This window comes from Centruroides vittatus, unplaced genomic scaffold, assembly GCF_030686945.1.
Source record: "Centruroides vittatus isolate TY-2023 unplaced genomic scaffold, ASM3068694v2 contig_356, whole genome shotgun sequence".
In the NCBI taxonomy this organism is placed as follows: Eukaryota; Metazoa; Arthropoda; class Arachnida; order Scorpiones; family Buthidae; genus Centruroides; species Centruroides vittatus.
The window spans coordinates 280483-299699 of record NW_027122179.1 but is presented as its reverse complement, the minus strand read 5'-3'; the positions used below and the strand labels follow the sequence as shown (position 1 = coordinate 299699).

General features: G+C 32.9%; 2 protein-coding genes and 1 long non-coding RNA gene across 7 annotated transcripts in view; 2 read left to right on the top strand and 1 right to left on the bottom strand.

The window, feature by feature from the left end:
- LOC136974784 (cytochrome P450 3A8-like) overlaps positions 1-9937 on the top strand; it is a 399348-nt gene extending 389411 nt beyond the window's left edge. For all 5 annotated transcript variants that reach the window (XM_067269725.1, XM_067269730.1, XM_067269729.1 and 2 more), the window contains exons 11-13: positions 9222-9362; positions 9454-9613; positions 9780-9937. In XM_067269725.1, coding sequence (XP_067125826.1) covers positions 9222-9362; positions 9454-9613; positions 9780-9860 — 382 coding nt within the window. In that variant the 3' untranslated portion in view covers positions 9861-9937. The remainder of the gene's footprint in view (positions 1-9221; positions 9363-9453; positions 9614-9779) is intronic.
- On the top strand, positions 5239-7621 carry LOC136974791 (uncharacterized). Its single transcript, XR_010880698.1, has 6 exons — positions 5239-5310; positions 6325-6421; positions 6529-6578; positions 6677-6773; positions 6847-7489; positions 7553-7621. It is a non-coding gene; the product is annotated as an uncharacterized lncRNA (long non-coding RNA).
- Positions 9938-12027: 2090 nt separating the features above from the next.
- LOC136974782 (glutamate receptor-like) overlaps positions 12028-19217 on the bottom strand; it is a 46945-nt gene continuing 39755 nt past the window's right edge. The window contains exons 2-9 of the mRNA XM_067269721.1: positions 17052-17092; positions 16889-16986; positions 14316-14406; positions 14038-14196; positions 13166-13313; positions 12868-13097; positions 12295-12548; positions 12028-12229 (exon numbers count right to left, since the gene is read on the bottom strand). Coding sequence (XP_067125822.1) covers positions 12028-12229; positions 12295-12548; positions 12868-13097; positions 13166-13313; positions 14038-14196; positions 14316-14406; positions 16889-16986; positions 17052-17092 — 1223 coding nt within the window. The remainder of the gene's footprint in view (positions 12230-12294; positions 12549-12867; positions 13098-13165; positions 13314-14037; positions 14197-14315; positions 14407-16888; positions 16987-17051; positions 17093-19217) is intronic.

Below are 19217 nucleotides of genomic sequence, written 5' to 3'. Positions count from 1 at the left end.
TTTTCTTTCCTTGCTGCTACAAATGACACAGGAAAAGTATGGCCATCGTTCAAAAGTGAAGCACTGAATTATGACATTTCATAAAATCATCAGTAGAACAAGGATTATAGAGGTATGTAGTATATTATATATTTACAGCACTTGATATAACTTATATTATTTTTACATTGTGCAAACAGCTTATTCTTTCATAGTTTCGGTTATATTTATAAATAAATATGCATAGTTCGATTTTTCACGATAATAGACTTAATAATACTCAGTCTTAATGACATTTTGAATGTTTCAAAAATTTCCCCGTACTTTTCACACGTCTTGTTTATATTTGGAAGTAAATGCTGAATGACCCAGAGCTTCAGAATTTCGTCCAATTGACAAAAAATAAAATGTATGAAAAAATAAGGTCCATATAAACATTGTTGCAGAAGAAACAGAAAAATGCCACAGGGCATGCGACGCGAACTTTCAGAAACGTCTGTTACATTGTATAATAATATATTTTCACAACAATTTCTGATTCAGATAATGTTTCCGTGTATTGTCTTATTGTGAGAACCGAGGGGGTTAAGTGGCGATCTTAACCCTACTTATCGGCTTCCTTGTCAGGATGGTCGTAGGAGGGCGATTAGAGCAGTGGAGAGGGTAGGTGATGTCAGGATAAGGTGTCGGCCGTACTGAAGGATGACAATAGTAAATTATAAAGCAACGCATTTAATAAACACCTAGATACAATTCTAATTACAATTATTTTAGAGTACAAATATCAGATACCAAATTAACAGTAAATACTTGTATCGGCCGACAATTGTTATTAGCGCGTGACCGATCGCAGGTTAATGTTCGGTAATACTAGTCTAACTTATAAATTAAGCGAGTGAGCGAGAGGGAGAGTTTCATAATTTACATATTTCTTACGTACCTCTTAGATCGTTGTATAGGACGTTAGCGAAACGCTCCAGGAGCCAATCAGAAGGGATGGCACGTAGAGCTCTGTCTTCAGGCTGGAGGTGACTGCTATGAGTTATGGCGGGATGGGTCCTATGTCTGCTGTGATATAGAACAGCCCCCACGGATGCCCTATTGGTTATTGCAGGGCTACTCCCTATTCATCTGACTATCGTATACAGGTATATTAAGAATCTCTTTATAAAGATGATCACAGCAGACATCAATCAAGATCAACTCCATAAATACATCTCCGACTTAAAGCTTCCTGATCTTATCCACTCTCTTGTCAATGAAATTGCTAAGAATGGTGTTGACCTTAACACGAAAATGGAAAACAAACACCCAGCCAATAATATCTCTAGCAACTTTTACCTCAAAGAAACCTCTATCCCAAACGGCCTCAACTTCTTTATTGATGGCTCTAAAACGTCAGATGATGTAGGTGCCTCAGTATGCCTCGAAGATTCTTCAAAAAGGAACTTTTGGCAAGCAGTATACAAACTGCATGAAAACTGCTCTATTAACCAGGCAGAATCACTAGCAGTCTTCAACTCATTAAAGTATATTCATACTAATATCCAATGGCTACAACACAGGACAATCAATATTATCAGTAATAGCCGAATTGCCCTCCATCAAATTAAAAATGAAAATGTCAAACTCCGCATAATTGAAAACAGCCTCAAGCTAATATATGCACTCGAAGACTCCACCAAAATAAACTTCTACTGGATAAGAGGTCACTCTGGAAACGTCGGGAATGATAAAGCTGACCACTTGGCCAAAAAAGCTAAGGATATTGCAACGAATTGCAACCACTCGTCACTCCCAATATCCTATCTCTGTAGCAAACTTAATAATATCATCATGGACAGGTGGCAGGATGAGTGGGATAAAAGCAACACCGGTCGCATCACTCATGAATTCATCCCTAAAGTTAACAATAGGATGTTTAACAAACACCTAGAAACCTCGCATGCTCTCACACAGATTATGACAGCACATGGTAACTTTAAGGCCTATCTTTGTCGTTTCTTAAAGAAAGGCAACGGTCTGTGTGATTGCGGTGTTGAAGGTGATGACCCCCATCACCTTGTCTTTGCTTGCACTAAGTACATTACTCACCTCTCTCATCTGAGGCAACTGGTGGAAAAAAATCGGGCACCACTGGCCCTGTAAACTAAACACTTTCATTGACAACAGGAAAATCTTCCGTGCCTTTACGAACTTTGTTCACAACCATAATCTTATGAACTACCAGCAGACCTTCTTAAGCAATTCATAATTCCACATCCTCTTTGCAGTGTTACCATGCTCCTATTTAGCCTAGTGTGTTGTATCCTGTTTATCTATGGCATCATCGTGCTCTTTCTCATCATGTTCAACCATTGTAACTTATTTATCCATTATCATAAGGCTACCATTGTATAATGTACTGTACATTCTTTGCTTATTGTATAACCACTGTATTTCCTCTCCCCCCGTATTATGTACAATCTCTGTATCCTGTACAGTTCATCCTCTGTTACATATTTAACCACTGGTCTTTGTATTTCTGCTGTTTTATGTTCAACATCCGTTCTACGTAACTTCCTTGCCTTACCCTGTATCTTGGTGCATCATTTTCCGACACCTATCCCTTACTAACCTTTACCATCTCTCTCCGGTCCCCTGCTGCTATGGTTATTCCTGTAGCTCGCTCCCCCTAATCGATTACCGTCGCGTCTTACTCCCTTTTTTGTTTACTTTCTACTTGCGGTCCCTTCTGTTTCAATTGCATCCCCCTCAGTTCCCGGCAGACGCCCTACAACCCTCCTTTCCTCCCTCTTTTTCTCTTCATCCCCACCCATCCCACTCTCTACTACCATACCTATCCCCCTTTCTTTCCCAAGGCTATACCATTGAGTCAGGCCTTTCCTTTAACATCCTATCCTATCCTATCCTATGTCTGCTGTGACGCAGCCGTCGATGTCTGCCCGGAGGACTGTGTCCAACCCCTTTTTATAACCGTTTCGGGAGAGCTGACTAATGCATCGGATGATGTAATGTGTTCTAAGATCGATTTGGGGCGGGGTGTTGTTTATCTTAATTGTCAGGAATCGAACGTTTCGATAAATGTATTACCATTTTCTCTCTGGCATTGTTACTCAGTTTACCTCATAAAATTGATAACAGCTGTCAAACATTCGGAATAAATGACCGAAGGTGACTTATGGTCAAGATGTGTTGCGACTTTAGTAATAATTGTTCAGTCGGTGGGTCGTCTGATCCGGTTTATCAGTGACAAAATCGGCGAAATACGAAGTGCGTGGGTTTGTTCGGTTCGGACCCTTCTGTTAGGGTGACCATTTCGTTACTCTCTGTTGAGTAACAAAGTCAGTCTCCTGTTCATTGGCTAGCGCCGTAGATTACGACAAAGGTGGAAAGGAACAACTGATACCCGGTCGCGAGGAGAGAATCGTCTCTGACGTATTTAAAACCAGGGCTGTGGAGTCGGTAAAAAAAAACACTCGACTCAGACTCAGACTCCGACTCCTGATAACTTTAGTAGGGCGACTCTCTGACTCCGGCAAAATTAAATACAAAGTCATTTTACGGGGGGGGGCAGAGGCGCTCATAGAGGGGTACCCTCTCTAAACTCTAAAACGAGCCCCGAGAATTTACCCAAATACTTTTGTACATAGGCTGTTTTTTTTCCAAGCTCCGATGTTCCATAAAAAAAGACAAGTATAAATAACAAAATGAATTTTTTACCAAAAGTTAGGTACACACATGGTTACTTTTCAACGTAATCACCTTGAAGATTGAGACATTTATATCTGTGCACGAGTTTTTCCATCCTTGTCATAGAATGTTGCCGCCAATGACTCGAGATGGGCCTTAACGTTTTTTGAAGATCGTGATTAGTCTCGAATCTCTGTCCTCCTAGCCACTTTTCCTGTTCAGGAAAGAGGTGGAAGTCGCTCGGCGCTAAATCAGGGCTATACGCTGGGTGTTTAAAGGTGGTGAAGACTTCCACCTTTCAAATTTCCATCCAGTTTAAAACTTTTTAATGTGTGAAGACTTCCATCTCTTTTCTGAACTGAAAACAACTAGCGAGGCACACGTTTGAGACTGCCTTGCTAGCTGAATGAACTAATGACGATCTTCAAAAGAACGTTGTTAAGGCCATCTCAATTCACTGACGGCAACATTCTATGACAAAAGGGATGAAAATCTCGTCCACAGATATGACAAATGCCTCAATCCTCACAGTGATTATGTCGAAAAGTAACCATGTTTGTACCTAACTTTTGGGAATAAATTCATTTTGTTATTTACACTTGTCTTTTGTTTTATGGGCATTCATGAAAAAACCGTCCTCGTAGTTAGTATTTTTAATATTTAACTTACTTACATTAATATTTATTTGTATAATAAAATTAATTTTTAACAAATATTTAATAAGAGGAGTAAGGGTGCAATAAAATTCTACATCTACATATATTCGACAGCATCTGCATTTCAATTTTACTCTTCCAGAAAAGTTAGTCCAACTAAAAAGTGTGCGATCTGGCTACTTTAGCCCCTTGTTCAGAAAAAAGATATGAACTCTGATCAATTAATCTGGCTCATTCAGAAGAATAGAGTACTTATTTAGAGCAGGGATAATAAAGGAATGATACAAAAATATTTAAATTCAATCTGGTTAAAAATAATTTAACTACTAAACACAAACACTACAAAGAACACTACATATTTAATAAATTAAATTGATGCATTTTGTATTTAAAATAAATGAATTATAACAAAATATAAAAAGATTTTTAAAAATTAATAAATATATAATAAATTTTCTTACATTTAAATTTAAAAAAAAACTAAAGTAAATTTAAAATGCGGGAGTCGACACATTTTTTCCGACTCCGACTCCACAGCCCTGTTTAAAACGGAAAAACGTCACTTCTGGAAGTGGCGCAGAAATCACAGAGGAGAAGATCGACTTCCTGACCTCCCCAATAACAACCGCGCATAGAAAAGAAATGAAAATTAGAGAAAGAAGGGAAATAATAATTAGGATTATTAGAGCTTTTAAAAACTCACAAAAGAGCTTAAAATCTGACACTTACAAAACTATTAAATCATCCATTACAAATACATAAACACTACTACACAATAATAATATTTAATATTTCTTTCCTGTTTTTAAATTGTTCAACTTGCATTTGCCATATTGTTCTTTTTAAGAAGTCAGATTTCTCTGTTTATTTACAGAAACTTGAACTGTAATATTAAATAAACATTACACAACTACAATGAATCTAAGTATAACCATTGTACTGTACTTTCTGCTTTCATCTGCATCATTTTGTTGTGGATAAAGTAAGTGATATTACTTTTTATTGTAATGAAATTATGAAAAATATTAAATTTTTACTCAATAACTATATAATGGCAAGCTAATAAGGAAAATCTGGAAAATTTATATTTTTACAAAATTTTATTGAATTAATTAGGCAACCCATTAGATGGGCGATCTGCCAAATAGAAATGGACTCATATAGGAACTGGCGCCTATTTGGTCATTAGACGCATAAAGAAAACACAAAAGACTCCAGTTGTTCAGGGAAGAACCCACGACAATTGAAATGTGGGTTCAGTGTTTTTATTAATCGGGAATTATCGGGGCACTTTTTTACCGTATATGGGCTTAAGTTTAACACAACAACATACGGGAAGCTACAAAATGAATATTTGATAACAATATAAAACCGATGGCTTACAATGTAAGGAAACCAATCATAAGACAAAATTCTTAATTTTCTCGTTTCCTGAGGCCGTTATCATATTATTTAGGTTCAGACATACCCATTGAATATTGGGTAATTTAATGGGTATTCTAACGTTGTGATGAATAAAAATAAATTAGTGTATATTTCTGTTTTAATTTATTTTCTATAGTTGAGTCAGATGAATCAACAACATTAGTATAATCTTGATTAATTCTTAGAAAATCCTTATCAATGAAAATTAAAGTGAAATAGTATCAGAACTTTAGTAAAAAGTTAATTATAGGAGCTAATTTAGTTAATATTATAGTTAGGCTTATTTAGCAAACACATGCCGAAGCTTATTTTAATTTGCATTAACAAATACAAATTAAAACAAATTAGTTTGAAATTTCTGATAACTTGTACAAGTACTTTAGTGTCTAGATACTTATTTATTGATCAGTGGCTAATTTAGGTAAGTACAGGAGGTGAAAAACCACTGGTATGTATTTGCTATACACTAAGCAAAGACATACTTGCGGTTTTCCATACTTTTAATACTAATTTTCAAGCATACAAAGTTAAAATTTAGCTTATAAAAAACAGTATCATGTAACTTCAACAGATGGAAAAAACACAGGATGACATTGTTTCAACGTTACAGAATTCCAGGTCCAAAGCCAAACTTTATCTTTGGAAATTTAATTGAATTCAATAAAGGAGTAAGTATATTCATTTTAAAAATAAAGTTGAAAAAGAGAATTAAAAACTTTAGAATAATATTAGAGATTTTAAAAATGAATTTAAAAATTCTGATGTATTTGTATAGAGAGACAGATGCATAGAAAAATGGCTACAACAATATGGAAAAATTTTTGGGTAATCAAATTGTGTTTTTTAACTGTTTAAAAGTCGATAAACTTGTAATTTTAATTTAATATAAATTATCAATTACTATTAATTTAAAACATGAATAGCTTTTATCTAGAAGCGAAACCGTTTTTAGTATGCAGTGATATCGAATTTCTGAAACTTCTTCAAATAAAAAACACATACAATTTTTACAATAGAGATGTATGTACTGTGTCGTAATTTTCAGAAATAATACATCCTGAAAAAGGGAAAATTTATTTTCTTTTTGCTGAAGTTGATGTTGCCAGCTGCTGGAGTTCCTCACGTTGAGTCTAAAAACATGCTTATAGTGTTAACCGATCAGAAATGGAAAAACCTAAGAAGTATCCTCAGTTCTTGTTTCACAACCCGAAAAACTAAAATGGTATTAATTTATTACTTGCGTTTTTTAAAACATATCTTTTGGAATTACATCACAATTTACATTTTACATGACTGCTGTAATGTCTTCACCCATTAAATTCTTTCTAAGAAATGTCGAGAAGCAGGGAGGTCAACCGTTTGATATATTATAATTGTGTAAAAAATTGGCGTTTGATATAATCTGTACATTAGCATTTGGCGTATCAACAAATGTTCAAAATAATGAAACTAGTAAATTCGTTGAATCGGCTCACGCTGCATTTTCAGCTGATTCTGCTGATGATTTAGCTGGAATACCAAGTAATTTCTTTTCCATAAAATTATTTTATTATTAGTTGAAAATGAAGTAATAATGTCTAATTTTGTAACCATTTATTTCTTTCCCGGAAATAAAGCTAATATGTACTTTTCTTCGACAGAAAATAGATACGTTAAAGTACATGCTGAATCTACCTTCTTTGACGTTGATTTATGAAACTCTTCAAAAAATTGTCACCTCCAAGAAGAAATTAGATGTGAGTTCATTGTCAATAGTTCAGTAAGAAATATTTCAATATCTACGTAATTTTCTATTTCAGTCTTCTCCACAAGATCTTCTGCAGACAATCATAGTTGCGGAAGATGAGACTATTGTAAAAATAAAAAAAACTTCCAGATAATTTTGTCATCATAAATGCGGTGATGTTTATGGCAACAGGGTAATCATACCCATCTATTTATTTACGTTCTACATAAAATATCAAAATTTATTATAGAATTTTTACAATTTCGCAGATATAAAACCACAAGTGCCGCAGTAGCATGGTGTATTAATCATCTTGCTGGTAATCCTGAAATTCAATAAAACGTTCGTGAAGAAATAACCAACAACGTTTCTGAAGATGTAAAATTTTCTTTTTAATTTAGAATATGGATATATCATATGAAGATAGTATACTAATTTATCTGTTGCTGTTAATCTGTGGAAATTAGATATTTTGTATAATTAATAAGTACAGTCAAATCGGTTTTCGGACATTATTCGTTTATAAGACTTGTTCGAAAACCGAGATATGACTGTTATTTTTATTATACACAATAACTGGACCAATTAGTTGAAGCCTTGAAATGTAATTCGATTTTATAGTAGTTAGATAAAATACAGAAGGTATTGAATTAAATAATTATTATGATACAGTTAAAGTACGAAATTTTCAAATAATCTCTTAATTTTATTGTGTTAATATTGAATATGAATTTGATAGAAATGGAATTAAACAGTACACTAAATCAAGTGGTTCATAAGTAACGTTGAAACATATCATAAGTTATTCTTTTGCATGAAATTTAACTAACTACTGATAAATTATTTCATAAGTTATGTTCAAATATCAATTATGGTAGCTGTTTTTTCCGTTCTGTAAATGTATGTTTCTTTAATCCGAATTAAAAGCTAATTTCGATATACTATCCACACAGCTTTCAGGTTAGCTACTTCTTTAAGAAACAATAAAAGAAGTACCTAACCTGAAAGCTGTGTGGATATTCTACCGAAATTAGTTTTAATTCGGATTAAAGAGACATACATTTAAAGAAGTTACTATGTATTCACACACTGCAACAGAAATTTGCCTCTGGACCTACTCTGTATAACATTTTTAATAAATTTTCGATTCACAAGCACAAGTCGTGTTTCCATTTCAACACTTGGCGGTATTCCATCTTTATTTAGTTTATCAACACGACTTGTGCTTTGAATCACAAATTTAAGAAAAAACCGTTTCGGGAGATTAAGAATTAATTTTGAATAAAGTTAATTCGTTCCCATACAATAAAATTTATATATGCATAAAATTAAAGAATAAAAGTAAAACAGATCTAAAGGGAACCTCGTGAACTTTGACTTGTATACCTGGAAGTTTTACGAGCACCTTTGGAAAAAGTAAAGAATACGAAGGTGTTATATTAGAATAATGTGTACCAAAATTACAGTTTGCAATGACCTGATGCTAATAATTCAAAATAAATGTGTAAACTATTGCAGTGAAAATACATATTTGAAATTGTCTTACGAGTGATTTCAGCATTTACATTAATTTTCAGGTCGATATCCAGTGTTCTGACTTGACCAATCTTAAGTTGCTGGATCAAGTTATCTCAGAAACTCTTCGCTTCTGGCCACTCTCTCTTCTGTAAACTTTAGTGTAAACTTATTAATCGGTTTTTAAATATAACTAATATGACACTTATAAGTGTTTTTATACGTAGACCAGTGAATAGAATATGTTCAGAGGATTATCGTTATAAAGATATGACCATTCCTAAAGGTAGTATTATAACGATTCCAGTAAGAGCTTTGCAAAGCGATCCAGCTTATTGGAGTGAACCTGATAAGTTTAATCCCTTAAGGTTATATACTAATTATAATTAAATTGCGTTTACATATGGTTTATTAACAAGTTTCCAAATTGTGATTATCGACAATTTTGCATGGTTTCAGATTTTCTTCTGAGAAACAGAAAAAAATTGATTCACTCATTTACCAACCATTCAGAGCAGATCACAGAATGTGTACAGGACAGAGGTTAGCAAAAACTATAATAAAATTAATAATGGCAAATCTCATACGTTCATTCAAGTTTACAAAATGTGGAGATGATGTAAGCAATGGGAAATTTTCTATTGTAAATATATCGCATGTAATATATTTAAATACATAATATTTTTCAAACTTTCTTCTCTATTTCTCTATAATATTTTGGAGAATTTTATTTACAATATTTTTATTATAAATTGTTTTAGGTAGTGATTTAACTTTATTTACAGGAAGATGAAAGAGTGTACTTTATTTTCTTCAATTATCCTAAGAATGGAGTAATGGTCAAAGCAACTCCATCAGATTCATGATTGGTGATAATGCTTTATGTCTTCAATGGTAAACAAACACATTAACCCATTTTTTGAATTTAAATGTATTTGATATAATACATAGCTTGTAAAGTCATTTGTATTCAGTGATGCTTAAGTTTAGTAATAAAGAGAAATGTTAAGAATAATTAAATAATTCGTTAACCAAGTGGTTTTCTATTACAAAAGATTAAAATTAAAGAATTTGTTTTTCATTTTCAATAATTAAAACAATTCATATTTTATTATAATTATCGAATGTATGACTAACGAAACAACTCATATTGCAGTAATAATAATTTGCTTATGGAGCATTCAATGTATTAAGTAAATCTATGTTATATAATTCATATAATATAGAGTAGCCTAAATAGTTTCTTATTATCTATGTACTATATATGATCAATTTTATAAATCGGAATTCGAACTTTGTGTTTTATTTTATGGAATAATAAATATTCCCATTTGTGAGGCGATCCTTAACTGATAAAACTTACATGAAAACATAACAACAAAGTTTTTCTGAGCATAAATTTAATTTTCTCACGCTCGGCACTGTATAGGAGCATTTAAAAAAACTAGTGTCAAATTAAAGAAAACACTAGTTGTTATGAATTGTTTGGCTGCAATTTTTCAAATTGCATTCCCACCTTTATCAGTTTGCGCTTAGATAATCTCAAGAAAAAAGTTATATTAAAATCGAGACTGTTCACTGTTACTTCGTCAGTTCACTGACACAAATCGTAATGCTGACATTTTGTGTTTTGTTAATAAAGTTACATTTCACGTTTATATATTCGAAACTTTTAAGACATCTTGTATAATGATGTCCCTTTATACAGGGTGTTCATAAAGTCTCTAACTGTATTGGTGAAAATGTAACTAATTTTTAATTATCTGTAGGCATGATAAACATCCTGAGGAATATTGACATCGGAGAAGAAAATAACCGAATTTTTTGGAGAAACCACAGTTGGCTAAACATTATGTTACGATATGTATAAGCAGTTATGTTACACCAGCTAATTGAGCCGCAGTTCATAGGCGATGGCATTTTTCGTGTTGTTGTATTTCAGGAGGATATGCCACCGGCTAATTTTACAACCTGTGTTAGAAACTATGTAACCAAAGACTATGCTGGAAGATGGATCGTCAAAAGGATGGCAAATTCGCCTGATCTGATCCCCTTACATTTCTTTGATTGTGGATTTATCAGAAATTTTATCATATGAACTTATTGTTCTATTGTTCTCCAACACTTTAAACGTTTTATCCGAAAATCATTCGACAGGATTACAGTACCAATGTTGCAAAACATTTTTCTAGCTACAAAGCAACATTGGAAACGGCTATTCGAAATGAAAGGTAGTCAAGTCTAGTTATACTAATTTACATTGCAGACGTTCTTTTCATTTATAAATAATCTATGTGGACACTGTAGTGTAACACTGTAATGTCTCTTCACGTGCAACACTTTACTCCTACCGCACATAAGCATTAATATACATTGTATTTTTCAATACAGTGAATGTAACTGCGATGATATAAGCATCATTAAACATATGTATATAAATATCTATGTTGTTGCAAATCATTAAATATATCAAATTGTTTGGCCAATTTATAACATTTTATTAAATATTCAAAACTTGCTAATGTAACTACAGTACAGTATAACGTTTTTTGTCTACGTACTGTACATTTATTTAAATACGTATCACTTGTAATAAGAAATGAAAAATGTATCTTTAATGTATATTAAGTATTGTATTGTATTGTATTGTATGTATTGTAACTTGATCTATTATAACAATTAATTGCTAAAGAATATACAAGATGAATAATATAATCGAGAAAACATTAATGCTTAACACATTAAATAAACTCAAATATGTATGTTAAAATATACAAAAATTGACAAAATTACTAGTATAACCAGTACACAAACAAGAAAAAAACGAATTGTTCTAGAAATTGGTTTATTGTTACGAAGAAAATGAATACAATATAGTCAGTCTCAACTAGTTACATCTATAAAACTTTTAATAGATTAATTTTAACCTTTTTAATCTTAAATGTTGCGTGTTAAAAGCGGATATCGAGCTAGTCAGGCTTAATTTAATAATAACAAGTTACACTGTGATCAGATATATTAAACATTATGTATTTATTTATGGTAAATGAACCTTCCGAGCAGAAGTTCAACTGCAAAACAAAGAAGTGAAACAGCATATCCAGAAATTAAAAGTGCAAATACACTCTTTAATTCTTCCATGTTCAACGGATGAATATCGTTTTCTTCGTTAATAAAATTATGATTGTATCGATCACCAAACATCCCAATTCCAGATTCAAAAACTCGAGTTATTCTGAAAACAATATTTTTTAAAATTTACATATACAAAAACTTATTTATATTAGTAACATCTCTCACATTTTGTTAATATCATTTCGATATACGAAGCCCTTTTTCAATCCGTAACTGGTAGAAAACGTGATCTTGATGTCCGTGGATATCTTAAAATTACTTCTTCCATATTCTTCAACTAACTTCTGGAGAGTATATTCAGTACAAACATAAGCAAAACGTTCATTTAACACTTTCATCATAGCTTTGTCAAATGAAAAGTAATGTCTGTTTGACCTTATATGCTCGCTTAACAATTTTCCACTTCCATGTTTCCACCCCTAAATAATAAATAAAATCTCAATTCATATTAAAGTTTCAGGTATGACGATCTAGTTAACAGTCCAAAAGTTGAAACTATTCGTAGATACACTGCAATTATTAACAGGAAAAATTAACGTTGACTGGAGAGAAAAATAAACCATGAATGCAATCCTCAAACACTTGCATCATCAGCAATCATGAGAATTAAACGAATTTTCTCTCCCTATCAATTAACTATTCAGGTAATATTTAGATAGACCAGATAACACTTAAATTTCCACATTCGTTACTGTTAAAAGAACAGTATATAGTATTTAATACATTCGCTATACTCACAATTACATACTTGGTAATGGCAGAGGAACCAACAGTACCACATTTATATTCTCCACTTTTGACTGCTTTTGCCAGTTCAGAAAATGTCATGGGAACCCAATCCATATGAGGACATGTCTCAAACGAGATAAGTTCTCCGCTGTAACTAAATAATAAAATAGTTACACAAATTAACCATGTTCCTGCGAGGAATCGAGATGACAATCCAATGATAAATTTTAAATCTCCTCCTAAACAAGAAAAAAATAAGTAACTTGTAACCTAAAAGTATTCGGTATATAATAATTTTTTACATTACCTTTATATGTTAAATTGCTGAAAAGATACCAAAATATTTGTACTGTTGACCAACGTTTGTATGTTCTATTTAAATGATTATCTGCCATTATTACCATGCGTAATATTACACCAATTATTATTACAGTTGTAACAGTAAGCATCCATACCTGAAATTAACTATTGTTATGAGTAATGAGCAATAGAAAATCAATAATGTAGTAGTATTTCATAAAATAAAGATAATATTATCAAGTATCAACTCTTGTAATGGTGGATTAACCAAGAAACAACCTCTTAATGGCCCACGTTTAGAGATACTATCTGGAACGTTTGTGGCAGAGAAGAGTGAGAAGAAGTGTAGTATAGATAGAAAATACTTTGTGTAATGAACTGTAATTAATGATAAATTAATTTATTTCTTCCTTCTATTGCGACCTTTACTCTGATGTTCTGCCTTTTAGTTGCAAGTGGTCCCGAAAAATTAAAATTTCTTCGGAGCTCCTTCGCAGGTGAATCTGGCAATTAACATGCAGACAAATCATTGTAGCAAGCTATATATTACTTCTGCTACATATTAGCAAATTACAAAGGAACGACTGTATAATAATCGGTAGTGGGATATTTGATGAAGCAGCCAGGTAACTCCAATTCCTCTATTCGTGGGACCAAATCAAATCTAGGCTTCTATCAAAGACACCAGATAGTATAAGTTGCACATTGGAAGAGTGTAGGAAACTCAGTACAAAACATTCTTTTTTTCTGTTATCATACTCAAAAAGTAAGAACAATTGAACTAGGCAAAACTGATTGTTTGTTAGTTTTTGATTATTAGTAAATGTTATTATTTACACACAAATATTATAAAAATATTCAATATTACGAAACATTTACCTCAGAGGAGAATGGTTTAATTAATGTACTCCATTCGGAATGAGCTGCAGGAGCTCTTACTACGAATGTCAGACGTGAGAACATCACCGGTTTAGTAAAATCAATGAAACGGAAACGGTCGTATGTTGTAAAGAAGGGCATGAATGCCATATCAGCTTCCTATAATATATAAATTAAAGTTATTTATCGAAAGTTTGTCTTTAAATATTTTGTATACTTTTTTCTAAATATGCACGAGTTTAAATCGTTGTGTTTTATTAAATAAAATCTAACTATACCTTATTTACAATTTGTCCAACCATTCCATTCCATGATCCATTTTTCATTTTCATTCCGAAAATCGAAGGTATTGGCTTCATCAATACATAACTGAAATATTCGGACATTTAAACAATGAAAACAAATTAATTTAATAATATCAACATTAAAATAAAGTGGTTTTATACTAAAGTTACTTTTAAAATTTATATAACACTCTTGTTAATGGGAGATCTGAAGTCTGTGAAGACACCGCTCACTTGTCTTGGATGGCTAAATATTCTGTGTGGTTCGAATACTGATATCCTTTCGATATCAGCGTCCTGACACTAGCTAAAAATTACGCGTTTAGTTCGCGATTCTACCTATCGGCAGTTTAACATTCAAGTGGCGACGTTTAAATTTTAATTATTTCGATTCGAGGGCTAATTCGAGTGGTGGAGGTGTTCCTGTTGAACAGCAAGAAAAGAAGTCAGCAAATCTACTAATAACTAGCTATTTATTAAGATATATATTAAGCGTATACAATATATACATAGACCAGTGTAAATAAAACAAAGCTAATAAAAACGTTAACATAACATTGGAACTATTAGCTAAACTGTAGGACGCTGTCACTGTAAAAGTGTAGAATAAACGAGCATATTACCTGGCGAGATCCTTGTCCTTTCTTAACGTAGGACATTCATCTTGTTCTGGGCTAGAAACCTAGCATCAGGCAGGAACTATTTGTGTGATCGAGGGAGGTAGGAGGAAGTCGTATCTCCCCTTTCTGGCAACAGGTCGTAGACCTTTCACTTGTCAAGATGGCTAAAGTTTCGATTTCGGTCCCGAGAGTCGGGACTCTTGTCGGGCAAGTGGTTAGGAGGTGAGATGGGGTCGACGATAACGCAAAGGCGATATTCGAGTCAAGGAGGACGCCATTTAACAATTAAAACAAGATTTATTGGAATTGAACAAAAGACCCAATTACAAAAATTGACTAATTTCCCTAATTCGCGTAGGGCTCAAGAGAGAGCTTACAGGTTCAGTTCATACCTCATTATTAGTTTCAGACTTACAGAGTTAGCACTTTGTTATCCAAGAAGTGTAAATCGGTATCCGGGAATGGCACAGTTTTATAAAGTCACGACTGAGCGCGGTGACGCTGGAACGTAAGTCCAGAGCGGTGACGACCTGCGATGGCGTTGGTCCGGCAGATGATAAGAGACTCCCCTGAGGGGGGGAAAGAAGTGGCTTTTATAGCTTTAGGCTGGGAAAATTGGTCACGTGATCGATGGTTGATGGCGATTTGGGTCATAGGTGTTCCCAGGACCAAAAATATATGACGAATTCGGACGTTAACTATAAACTTAAGTTGCAAGATGATCTATATACAGCTTAAGAACAATGGATAGTTGACAGTTATACGGCCGGGGACGCATATTTTCTCGTCCAGGACCTTTTCTAGACAGGATGTTTATAATAGGAACATTCTTAATTTAATATAGGGAACAATTATTATAATTTTACGTTTAGGGAAATTTCCGGATCTCACATATCTTCTTCCAACTTTGGGTTATGACATGTTTAACTTCGGCTGTTAGCATGCCTTTTTCCTTTTATAGGAAGTTGACAATTAATGGAATTTGTTCACGATGCATTCATATTCGGACCAGCTGTCGATTTAGCAGGAACTTCAACATCCATTGAATCAAATGAAATGTAAAAGATGTTGAAGTTCGTAAATTTTTGTCAATCCTGACTTTCTACAGTTCTAGAATAAATTAACTTTGCTATCAAATTTTGTAATACTTTTGTCTAACACAAGAGAATCTGCAATTGTTTTAGGAAGAAAGTTTATCTGACAAGAGAACACTATTATATATAGTATTTATACAGCAGTGTGTTCACTTTTAATCAATCCACTGGAATAAACCCTCGTTTATAAAAATTATATTGTAATACATGACACTAGAATTGGTGTAAACTGCGATAAATTAAATAAACCACCATTTATTTCTCTTGCGTATTATGATCCAACAAAAGAGTGAACAAACTTTTATCTGGTACATTTTCTCTGAAAGAGGCACTTCATAGATGTTATCAGCATTTAAAATTTTATGTAGCCACTATAGGGTGCGGCCCACCAGTGGCCAAGTGATTCCGATCCCTGAACATTGAGAACACTTCGGTCTTGGATTCACACCTGGTTAGAACAGGCTACCCATGGGAAAATTTTCAAGGTTTTTTTCCATGTCTGTAACACCTGAATAGAGGGCAGTTACCCTTAAAAAGGCATCCCTCTAGAAGGTCGCCCGAGTGTTCCGTTGTCGTAACTTAATAAACAAACAAACAAACTATAGTTTGCCCGATGTAGTGGGCATATAGTGGGCATGTAGAATTTCATTCGTGTTTCTTTGGATATCTGTGAATTTTTTGAAAGAAAGATAAAACGTGCATTAAATTCATTTGGAAGCTACAATTATTTCGTAAAATCGTTCATTTTTTTTTCTTTCAAATAATGAATTGATACAAAATGAAATCCAGGTATTATGTATCATCAGATTCATTCAAATTAACAAAATTCTACTGTATAAATGTGCTAAATTACCTGAAATTAAACCTCTCTTGAATAATTTTAAACATCTTGTAATTTATCCCGGCCACTATTTCGTTTCCAGTCTTATCTAAAGTCATGTAAACTCTGTTCTGCAAAATAAAACGAGTTCGTGAAATTTTAGTAAAATACAATTATTATTAATAGTATTTGTTACCTGAATTCCGGCAATTTTCCAAACATACTTGTGTTGATTTACTGCAATAAGAGAAAAGTTATTAATTACAAACAGACGAATATTATTCACGAGTACTGGAATATTCGACTATTAGAATTTATTCTTTATACAGTATCAAATCACAAATATTAAGTTAATCAAAAGTATATTGTTTGTTTAATTAAGATAAGGCAACGCAACACTTGGGCGATCTGTCTGAACAGAATGCCTTCCAAGAGGTCTTTTAACTGTCACTGGACTCTATTCAGGCGTTACAAACGTGGAGAAAACCCAGCAAACTGCACGTGGCCAGCCTGTCCTGGCGGGGCGCGAAACCACTTAGTGTTCAAGGAACGGAACCGCTGATGTAGTTCGTACTATTCGAATGTAGTTTTGAAGTCCACTAATGGTCCCTCAAAACTACATTCGAATTCTACGAGCACTTCTAATATTGTACCATTCGTATAGTTATAGGCTTACAGTGGCGGATTCCAAAAGTATTGACAGGAGGCTAACATAAAAAGTTTCAAATATTTGAATAATTAAGTAAGCTACTTTTATTTTTCCAGCTTTCTTATTTATAACGGAAATTATAGCAATTGGTCGAAATATGACTCTCCAAGATTTAGACTCAGGGCACCTTGAAACGTCAAAATATGCTCTAAAACTTCGGGATTTATTTCTGTATATGTGAACGTTAGTGTGTTTGTGTGTAGAAAAACAATTTTCATCACTCTGTTTAAAGCTTAATAACTTTTGTGTTGAAAATTTCCGAATGTTTGCAGGGAAATTTGTTTATCAGGAGGATTGATGCTATTTAATTTTGGTGATTAGAAGACAAGAATATGGGGAGATGAAGGGGTCGTGTGTATCTGGAATAGGGTCGGAATTTATGACGATTTTACTCGTTATTAGCATCCATAAACTTTTTATAAAATCATCGTTACCTTTGAAAATCAAGCTTTCGCCATTTAGTAATAGTTAAAATGTAAAAAGTTTTTGAAATAAAATATCATAACAGATGGCACCACCAAAAGTAAAAGAGAAGTTAAGAAACTCGTTACTGGATTTTTCAGTTTCAACTGTAAGTTATAAACATTAGTTACTAGATATTCCTTGTTTCTTTTATAAATATAATTTCGTTTATAACTTTCTAGATTTTACTTTCATAGATTAATTACTTTGTCTTTAATTCATCTTGCAACAATTATTATTTCCGATGATGGTTATACCGTACACAAAACATATCTGTAGGAATCCAAAAGAAGGAAAGAAACTACGTTTGTTAACAAACGATATGTGTTCATTAAGTAGGTATTGATTATTATTTATATTGTTTGAAAAGTAAATCTCATGTATTTTAGTCGTTTGTAACTCAAAATGCATATCATTTTTACAATAAATAACCAGTATTTATCCATTTTTATGTGATTTCTGCTGCTTCCTCAATAGTGTGTGATAAGTCTTCTACAGCCAAAACTTAATGCTCACATATTCAAATATAATTAAGATCGCTAACTATTTGGGGTATTCTAATAATTCAGATATGTTAATATAGTAATCGGTAGAAAGTGATATTTATCCATCTTTACTTTTAATGTTATACATCATTAGAAATTTAGTGACATCAATGGCATGGCTTTGCCATCACCAGAAAATTTTACTTGGCTTCCAACGAGATGGCCAAGTGAAATTTTCCGTTTTCTTTTTCTTTCATGTCTAACATCTAAACAGTCTTCCCGAAAGGCATTTTTTGGCACTTCATCCAAATATTGCTTTGCCTTAATCCATAACACATAAAATTTTAGTGTAGACCAATGAATGTTTATTTAAATAACAATAATCTTATTACGATTATTATTATTATATTTACGATAATAACAGAATCAATATCTAACATAATATAGAATTTGCGGAAGAGATATTTTACGTTATAAATCCGCCCGTTATGACTTTATGCATAAAGTCTCAGTATATGCACAAGAAAATTCTCACGTTAGACGTTTTTTTTAGAAAACTGCTGGACCAATCATATTTCATCTTTCACTGATGTCATTGTGTCGTCATCGTTATACATGCCCACATCAAAACACGCTTGGTGTTTTACGGCCATATTGTTTTTGCTTCAGTACGTGTTTACAATCTTTCTCATCTTTTCCATTAGAA